General features: G+C 46.5%; 1 protein-coding gene across 1 annotated transcript in view; it reads right to left on the minus strand.

The window, feature by feature from the left end:
- Positions 1-852: 852 nt before the first annotated feature.
- bcam (basal cell adhesion molecule (Lutheran blood group)) overlaps positions 853-10,228 on the minus strand; it is a 52,236-nt gene continuing 42,860 nt past the window's right edge. Inside the window, exons 5-16 of the mRNA XM_062538866.1 lie at positions 9,693-9,789; positions 8,950-9,132; positions 8,457-8,578; positions 7,969-8,113; positions 7,367-7,482; positions 6,331-6,472; positions 5,130-5,254; positions 4,516-4,657; positions 4,105-4,137; positions 2,523-2,664; positions 1,947-2,040; positions 853-1,085 (exon numbers count right to left, since the gene is read on the minus strand). Coding sequence (XP_062394850.1) covers positions 1,083-1,085; positions 1,947-2,040; positions 2,523-2,664; positions 4,105-4,137; positions 4,516-4,657; positions 5,130-5,254; positions 6,331-6,472; positions 7,367-7,482; positions 7,969-8,113; positions 8,457-8,578; positions 8,950-9,132; positions 9,693-9,789 — 1,344 coding nt within the window. The 3' untranslated portion in view covers positions 853-1,082. The remainder of the gene's footprint in view (positions 1,086-1,946; positions 2,041-2,522; positions 2,665-4,104; positions 4,138-4,515; positions 4,658-5,129; positions 5,255-6,330; positions 6,473-7,366; positions 7,483-7,968; positions 8,114-8,456; positions 8,579-8,949; positions 9,133-9,692; positions 9,790-10,228) is intronic.

Here is a 10,228-nt window from a genome sequence, read left to right on the forward strand (position 1 = left end):
GGCTTTGTCATCTCTTGCCATGTTCGGTGTCAAAAACCAACTAATACATTTATGCCAATTGTTCTACTGAGATTTCCATCATCCCCACATCCTCTCCCTCCCTCCCTCCCTCCCTCTCTCCCTCAATCCCTCCCACCAATGTCCCCCCTCCCTCTATCCCTCCCTCCCAAAAAAACAAAGCCTTTTGGTTTTAGCTAGAGAGAAAAAAAAATGGTTAGGGCCTCTCCGCAGCCTTCACCATGCTGATTGAGTCTCGAAAAATGGTTAAAATACAATAATTTGGCGACACTGAGTGTAACACAACTGGTAATGGGTATTTCTAAGATGGCTGCCTGCCGAATAAATTGCCGCATGCATTTACCTGCACTGGTAACCATGACTACCTCAGTAACCTTTTTTTTTTACAAAGAGGGAGACAGAAGAGAAGAGAAATGGCTTCGGCAGGTTGCGTTGAATGGATGGATGAAATCACATTTCGCAAATTTCATTTTTGCCCCCTCCAGGGTGCCAGTCGAAGGAATAAGTGCAGAAAACGATGCAGAATAGCTGTATGCAACACAGCGGTATTTGAAATCATGCAGAGGCCAATACTGGCTTGGACTTGGGACCTGACAGTGAATCAAGTGGCACAGATATGTCTCAATTTGGGGTAGGCAAAATATCAGTCATCACTGTCAGGAGTCACAAACGTATTGCTGTACTGTCGCATAGTGCTATTCTGCATGCCTGTAATTGGTGGGAAAAATCTTTTGCTTTGATTACACGATGCGTTCCAATGTAAAACTGGATCCAAAAAAGTAAATAATGCCAAAACTGAGACACCCCCGCCCCCCTACAACTCTCCCCAACCGCTCCCTCCCCATTTGAAGTCATCACCCCAGAGTCATAGCCTCTTTCCTCCCCAACAAAACCAATGCAATTGTTCACGTGAACCCATTTTGTTTTTCCCCCAAAGTCCTCTTTCTGATTTTCCCTATTTTCAGAAACAAAAACGTGGAATCAGCACCGCTCCCATCTCCGCTGTCCCCTCCTCCTCCTCTTCTCCCCCTCTTCATCTTCCTCTTGGACGCGTCCTCCTTTCATCACTGCAACAGAAGAAAGAATGCATCTGTAAAGTAAACACACACGCTCCGCCTGCTGAACATCAACCAGTACAGCACGGCACATCAGGCACCTCCGGGTCGTGGCACTCCGGTTCCCACAGAGACGAGGCAATCTGATAAACAGCTCCTTTAACTGGGCCGTAAACTGCTGCGGATGAAAGGCCAATGGCTAAATCTAACGTAACGACTTCGGGCCTCGATCCATCGACTAAAAAAAACTCCATTACCCTCCCCTCTGGACATCGACTATTAGACATTTCCACAGGCGGCCGCTCTAGCGGTGAGCACTTCTCGTGTCTTCTTATCGCCACTCTATCTGCACACTACTCATCGCTGCTGCTGCTCCTCCCGGCCACCTGGGAGATGACGGTCAAGCGCGTCTGAAACTGCGCTTGGTCCTCGAGCCCTCGCTTATCAGTCCGACACATCAGAGATCTGGGAAGCCGAGTGACCTTTGGTTCTGCGGTGACCTCTTTGGTGGCCTTTTGTTTGCTAAGAGGATGAGGAATCTCTTCATGCTGACTTGAACATAAATCTGTACTGCTCCAAGGCCTTTGCCAATAACCACGATCCAACTCCAGGGAGTTTTAAAAAGTAATTTGAAAATAGACCTAACATAGACGTCGCAGCCCATAAACCCTAGCAGTATTGAAGTGAATAAAAATGAAGAAAAAAGGTTGAAGAGAGGGAATTTTGAACAGACCTCAGGTCAAAGGGACAGATCATTTCTACACAGTTCCACAGCCCCATCCTCACCCCACCCCAAGCCTTCAAGGACCCCCTTGAGGAGCCACCCCACCCCCGCCTCCCTGCGCTAGAAGCCCACTTGACCTTTGAACTCACCTGTCCCGACTTGTTCAGAAGCTCCGACTCCTCGTTGCCCTTCTCTCCAGACTTCATCTCCACCACGATGTCATTGTTCACCTCTCCACCCGCACTGCACAGTAACAGGCGCATTAGGACAACACGCAGGGAGGATACAGCCACAATGGATCAAGCCAAAGGCAACAGGCCAGGGAGGGTTCAAAGTAATGTCATAGGGAATACAAATATTTGTTTGCATTGTGCATTGCCGGAACAAATATTATTGTTCTCAACAGCAACGTTTTTTGTCCAACGTGAGAGAGGACAGGAAGTATGCAACTAGGGAACTCTGTGACATGAAGTTTTCTTTCATATGATAATAGCAATCTTATCTTATCAATCACTATTATGACTACAATCGTATTTGTAGCGTATCACGTTGCACACCATTTCCAGGTCACAGGGAGCCCTGAGCCCTGCTACTAAGTGCTATGTTCTATTTTTTTTGGCATAGAATTACAGAGGGCAACATAAGAAAACATCAATTCCACCAAGACTTTCAAACTTAAAAAAAAGCTACAGAAACAGTCTTGGACTTGAGCCTTGGACACTTACACTTCCTTCTTGTCCTTCTTGCCGCAGGGCAGCATGCCCTTCTTATTCAGGAAGTAGAGCGCAGCCACCACAATGAGGAGCAGCAGCACGCAAATCACCACGGCGATCACCACTCCGCTGGAACCGCCCTGCTGCTTGCCCGCTATTGGAGGGGAAGGTGGAGGAGGAGGAGGAGGGGGGAGGGGCGGAGGGGGGGGGGGGGGTTGGGATGAGGAAGGTGGGAGAGGGGTTCGGGGGGAGGGGGTATTAGTGAGTTGTGGGTGAAGAATTTGGAGAGTGGGGGGGGGGGGGTAGAAAGGGGTGTTGCAGAGGGGCAGATTGGGGTGGGTGGCAGGTGAGGGTATCAGATATGGGGCAAGATGAAGGAGGTGATCAGTACAAAGAGGGTAGGGGAAGGTGTTCAGAGGGGAGGGGCAGTTATTGAAGTGAGAAAAGGTGGAGAGTGGGGGAGTGAGAAAAGGTGGAGAGGAAAGGGGTTGGGGACGAGGTAGGGGTGGATTTGGGTGGGGGTGGATTTGGGGTGGGGTGGATTTGGGTGGGGAGGATGTGGAAGAGAAGGAATCAATGAGCAACTTGCACTAGGCTTTGATTCTTCTGATTTATGTTAGCAGGAAATGCAAGGGATGGGGTGCCTTGGAGGAGAGGCAAAACACACAAATGCACAACAAGAGCCACCAAATACACACCGGTATGCACGCACACACACACACACACACACACACACACACACACACACACACACACACACACACACACACACACACACACACACACACACACACACACACACACACACACACACCTGTAGTCACATGCACACTTTTGTGTGCTTACGCAAGCAACCAATTGTCTTAAGGCAGCTGCAAATACAATCAGAGGTTAACAAATAACAACATTCACACACACACACACACACACACACACACACACACACACACACACACACACACACACACACACACACAAAGAGGGAGGAGTGAGTACAGACCTGTAGCAAACACAGGGTTTCCTTTGAGCAGCGTTTTAAAGAAAAAAGAGTTCCTGAGTCCCAGTGCATTTCGAAGAAAAAGCCCACCACCATCACACACACACACACACACACACACATACACACACTAGGCAAACCCACTACGCACTACAATAGTGAGACAAGCACAGGCAGGAAGACTAACACACGTGAGGGGAGCCAGGCCAAGAGGGAGAAAGAGAGAGAAGGAGAGAGAGAGAGAGAAACACACCAACCACACACGAGGCGACGCGGAGTGAGGAAGAGAGCGAGGAAAAGTGAGTGACGACAGACTCCAAGACAAAGAAAGACAGAAAAGAGGAGAGGAGTGTAAAATAGAATAGATTTCCTTTATTGAACCCCAAGGTGGGAAAAAAATCGGCATCCACAAAATATAGGACGGACATCATACAAAGATGACATAGAACGGAATACAATATACAATATACACAGTGCTCGGTAACAATACGTATTATACAATGTACAGAGTGGTATGGGAGGCAGATTACACGCTATGTACAAGAAAGAGTCCAGAGAGGGAGCAGAGGAGGAGGAGAAAGATGGATAATTGTCTACCTCTGTCGCCACCATCGGCCTCATTGGAACCAGCTGCTGGGGAGAATTGGACAAACGGAGAGAGAGGGAGAGGGGGTGAGAGAGGGGGGAGAGGGGGAGAGGGGGAGAGAGGGGGGAGAGAGAGAGAGAGGGTGGGGGGGGGAGAGAGGTGTGTTATATTTAGCCTTTGAGCACTCACCTAATTGAGATAGCATTATCACAGGTAACAGGAGACATGAAAGGCATGGAGGCTGACGGAAACGGTGCAGAGAGATATTCAAAGTTGAAAAGGGAGGGATAGACTGACAGGCCATGAGAGAGAGAGAGAGAGAGAGAGAGAGAGAGAGAGAGAGAGAGAGAGAGAGAGAGAAAGAGAACAGTGTTCTGTATTTAAAAATAGAAGGTAGAAAGGTGGGATATTGGACCGCTCACCTGTCTTGAGGGCAACCTGGATGGTTTTCATGTCTTCTCCATGTTCATTGCTCACTTTGCAAACAACACCGTTCTTCATGACCTCAGCCGTGGCCTCCAAGGTCACAGTGCTCACCATCTCATTGCCCTTCATGTCCACAGACTGCAACACAACGGTCAGTAAGTATCACTGTCTATGTTCTTTTGTATGCTGCACAGACCATATGGCCCCAATAGAGACATTAAACAGCCTCAGACTAATAGGAATACTGGCTTTCCCAAATGCTGGTAGTGAAACAGGAATGTAAACATTCAAATAAACATTCAGGACCTACATATTCTTAAAACCACCCAGTTCTGCAATATAGATAGATAGATAGATAGATAGATTGATACTTTAATGATCCCCAAGGGGAAATTCAATCCAATATGAACTGAAATGTAGATAGATAGATACTTTATTGATCCCCAAGGGGAAATTCAAGGTCCCAGCAGCTTAAGACAACACACACAACATACACTACAATGTAAACAGGATAATACAAATCAACATGACTAAAAGAGCAGTAAAATGTATGGTTTATAGCAATATTTCAAATGTCAAAATGTGATTTGATAATGTTGTCACTACGCACCTCTTTGCCAGATGGTGTCCAGGTGAACTGTGGAGCGGGATGTCCCTGAGCAGAGCAGGTGAGGGTCACCATGTCGCCCTCCTTCTCCACCTCTCCGTTAGTGGGGGCAACGATCTCAGGGGCACCTGGAGAGAGGGACAGAGAGAGAGAGAGAGAGAGAGAGAGAGAGAGAGAGAAAGAGAGAGAAAGAAAGAAAGAGAGATTGTGGATCCACCTCAGCTTTACATTATTTCTGTGTAGACTCACTAGACATCACACTGTTGCATGACTTAATAAAAACCTTTACTGTTCACCCCCCCTGCCCTTCCCATCACTTCAATGGGCTAATCCCCCTGCTGCCCATTCAATGCCCTGGATGTGTGTGTCCACCCAGTGTCAGAGTCAAGTCTCTCAGGATATGAGGCGTATAAGGCCCCGGCGCTCAGACACACCAGTGATGGCTTCCCACCCGTCCATTGTGTCCATGTATCAGTGGAATATCCCAGTGATGTCTCATGGGCCAGTGCCGCCCGAACACACCCCATCCAGACAACAGCACGTTCCTGCTCACAAGGCCCTCACAGTGGAAACGATGGTGGATGTCGTGACAAGGATAGCCCAAAGGGATGCACATATTATGCCACTCTGGAGATTAATGTAAACTTGCCCTTGACTTTGTTAGTTTATTGCTTATCCCTTCCATAAGTTGAGTCTTGAGAGGATGTGGGAAGTGGGAAGACTTAAACAAATGCCAAAATACACACAAGGAAGGAATGGTGGTTGATTTTGATGTCATTGTGTTTGCATGGGAATGCAAGCCCTTTGGGGGTAATTCACTGAGGATATGACTGCACTTGGAAATATGTCAAATTCCATACCTCAAGCCAAATTTAAATGAGCTCTCTTGTAACATCGAGTAAATACAGCAGGAAAACGGGCTTCCCCAAATTTTCCAATCTCCCAAGGGTAGTGTTTCTCAAAAGAAATGACTGAAAAAAACCACTTCTTAGAACAACTGGTGAAACACAGAAACTAAATTTGAAGAGAAATCTTCAAATTTCTTCCTCACAATCAGACCTAGACAAGAAATCAGACCTAGTTTAAAAAAGTGTGTGTAATAATGTAATAATGTACTTACAGTATGTGTTTGATGGGGATTGTATCTGTGATGTGTCAGTGTGTGTGTGTGTGTGTGTGTGTGTGTGTGTGTGTGTGTGTCTACCTGCGACAACGAGGGTGACGGTGGCCTCCTTGACTAGGCCAGGCACTGAGGGCATGGAACCCACACATAAGTAGTCGCCGGCGTCCGCCAGTGACACGGCCGTCAGCGACAGTGCTCCGGTCTGAGACAGGTCCTTGGAGTCCTGTTGGACAGAGCACGCGCACACACACACACACACACACACACACACCACACACACACACACACACGCACACACACCACACACACACCACACACACACCACACACACACACACACACACACACACACACACACACCACACACCACACACACACACACACACACACACACACACACACACACACACACACACACACACACACACACACACAGTGACACAGCAGTTAGCCTTGGAACGTACATGAACATGAATATGGGAGTATACTGATGTATCAGCATGCAGGCATGCTAGTTATGTATTTATTTATGTTAAGACATTCTATTTACTTATTTATCTCGTTGACGTGATTTTGCACATTGTCAATAACGACTTTCAATAAATCAATCAAGCAGATAGAAGTACATTTAAAATGCAAATAGTCAAAATACAAAAGAGACTCTGAATTTCCCCCAGACAAAGCAATGCTGTACTGTTTTTTACACTTAGTGTTTGAGACATAGCAAGACAGAGAAGGAGAGGGAGACAGACAAAGTAAGAGATGGAGATCATAATGAGTCCTTTCATCTGAACTGTTAGCCCGCTTCACTCCTCTGGCTCTGTCCAATACTGTACGTGTCTCTGAAAATCTCACCGTTCCCAGCCCACCAGCACACAAGACACAACTCACCATTCAGCAACACAACAACAGCGGAGTCATAGAGGCTCCCACAGCCCCACACAACCCCAGACACACAACAACCCACAACCCACAACCCACGCACAACCATAACAATGAGGGCAGACATAACAAAACAAGAGCCCCGTCTGAAAGGATTCCCCACTGTCAGGCCGAATTCTCCCGTTCCATTCCCTCTGGGAGAAGTGGCTGGTGGAGGGAGGCGAAAGGCGGTTTACCTTCTTCCAGACCAGGGTGTAGTCGCCGGAGGCTTTGGTCTTGCACTGAAGCTCCACGGTGTCTCCCTTTTTGGCGGTCAAGGGTCCGGCTGGGGCGATCACCACTGGGTCCAGGTCTGAACCACAGCCAAGGACGGAGAGGAGAGAGAGGAGAGGAGGAACGAAGCACACATTAAAAACCAACGGCCTCTGTCTCTACTTGTCCTCATCAGGGCAGTCTGCTAATAGAACTCATTCACTCTCTGGTGCTTTGAGATCTTTACTGTGTGACGCTGACAGTCATGACATGTTTGATGCTACTGACAGCTTATGTAGCATGTTCTTCAATGGAGTGGATTACTAGGCAAGACTAGGATACTGCTACTGGGCTGTAGATTCATTTGTAATATATAATTACCATGATCACTTGATGCAGTGAGCAACTACTGTTAAGTGAATTACAAACTAAATGTGAGACTCGTTATCATTGTGATGAATTAGAAGCTCGGTTTGGCATTTATCACTGCATACTGGTCTGATGTCAAGAATTGTTTTATTGGGAGCATCCAGTGCATTTCGCCATTTGGCTCGCTCAGGTCCGCGCTCTGTTTGGCCATACTCACAGTGCACAGCCAGGTTCAGGTTCCTGGAGATCTCGTCGCAGTCGCTGAAGTCACAGTCCAAAAATGAACACGTGTATTCGCCGGCACTGTCGCGGGTCACCTTCTCCAGGGTCACCAGTCCACCCTCACCAGTGATGGTCTTACCCTGTTTGGGTTAAAGCAACATTGTGCAGTTCTTTTACTTCAAACTTCAAACTTATTTTGATGATATGGAGACGTTTAATCTATTGTCAATGAGCTGAGTACCGCCCTGGTGCTAAAGTGGTCCCAAATATGTAGAAAAAAAAGAAAAGGAATTGCTACATTGTGTTACTTTAAGTCAGAGACAGACTCCAAACGTGATATCAAGTCTGGGCATGTGGGAGGCAGTCTCAAGCCCACAAAGTGACAAAATTGGAGGGCAAAGAAACGTGAGCAAAACAGATTCCAGTCACACATGAGGCAATGTGGTACTGCATGTTTCTATGGTGATACAGTCAGTTACTCACAGCTGCAGCGAAGTCAAATGTGGGCTGGGGGTTCCCATCTGTCATACACTTCATGGTGACATCGTCGCCCTCTTTGAATGGACCATCACCGAGTGTGGAAAAGGTCATGACCTCCATGGGGTCTGGAGGAGAGGTTCACGCACACAGACAGGGCACAGAAGATTAGCATGAAAACATTTAAACATTTACAGAGTTCCTTAAAATATAGTTAAGTATAGAAAATGTAGACTTAAGATTTCAATATGGTCAAAATTCTTGCAACATGCAACAAAACAGATAAACACGAAAGTAGCTTTTGTGTCAACCTATAGGTCAACCTATTTTTGCATTATTTCAAAAAGAGTATCCTAAAACTAGCAAATTTACTAAAGAAAAAGAAAAGAAAATGGTATGCTTGGGCAGTAGACAGTAGGTATATCATGCAGAAGAAACCATAACATCTACTAAACACTGGTGGGGGGGGGCATTTATAGACAAGTGGGTGATGTCTCACAGTGCATGTTGAGGGAGAAGGACTGGGAGCTCTTCTGTTTAGGGTCACTGTTGGGCATCATGTACTCCACCACGCAGTGGAACTTGGAGTCCTTGTCGGCTTTCTGCACCTTCAGGTAGAGCAGGTTGTTGATGGTGAAGAGACCGGAAGATTCTTTCACCACAGACGGCACCATGTACATGTCTGCAGGCCGGAGAAAGGTCAGAGGTCAGCAGATGAGCAGATGAGATGAGAGGAGAAGAGAAACACTGGGTGCCTCTCAACATCTCTCCTCGATCCTCGAGGGGCGTTCCCACTGATCTACTGTATAACTAACACTGGATAGACTGTCCCATTGTTGCCGGCCCATCATTCTTTATCTAGATCAGTGAGGACGAGGATCGAGGAAGGAAGGGAGGGTGTATAAAACACCACATGAGAGGACCCCACTGTACAACATTGTAAAAGAACCAGACACTCTACACTTTGTCTGCTACCGTGGATATTCAGCTTGGTCTGCTTGTGTATATTCAGTAGCAGAAGAATATACAGGTACAAAAGGTGTGAAGTAGATAACCTTGAGCGGCTGACCTGTTTCATATCGCTTAAGAAAAGGCTCCAACAATGTCCTTAACTCATATTTCAATAGACAGATTTAGGAGAATATAAGAGGGAAATGAATATAATGGCACCTCTGCTGCAGAAAATACTTCACAAAAAATACAGTTTTTTAGTATGATGAATTCTTATTGTTTTGTATTCACCCTCGTTGATGTCCTTGATCTCAGGAAGAGGGCTGGCGTCTTTGTACCAGATGATGCGAGGCTGTGGATGACCATTCTTGGCTGTGCAGCGGCCAATCTACACATACAAATAAATACAAACACAAGCACATGCATGGGACCTTGAATTAATCTTACTGTAAAAGCAGAGTTGATTGGTGTCCTATTGATATTCAAGCTCAACAGCCAATCAAGTTACACCACTCCCCTCTCTGCTGCTGATTCAATGTGTTGATTGGCTGGAAATATTAATGGGGTTATGTCTGGTCTATGGTTTGTTATATATTTTTTAGAATAGACTCACTGAAAGGACTGTTTAAGGACACTAAGGAGAACTGGCAAAAGTGTATTAGATTTAAATTGTGGACTCTACCTTTAAGAATGAAATGTGTTCATTTGTCAAATCATTTGAAAGTGATGGACCTCCACAACCTGTAGAGACTTGTGTGTGAGTTGTGTGAGTGTGTGTGTGTGTGTGTGCGTGTGTGTGTGTGTGTGTGTGTGTGTGTGTGTGTTGT

The sequence above is a fragment of the Sardina pilchardus genome, chromosome 6 (genome assembly GCF_963854185.1).
Source record: "Sardina pilchardus chromosome 6, fSarPil1.1, whole genome shotgun sequence".
Lineage (NCBI taxonomy): Eukaryota > Metazoa > Chordata > Actinopteri > Clupeiformes > Clupeidae > Sardina > Sardina pilchardus.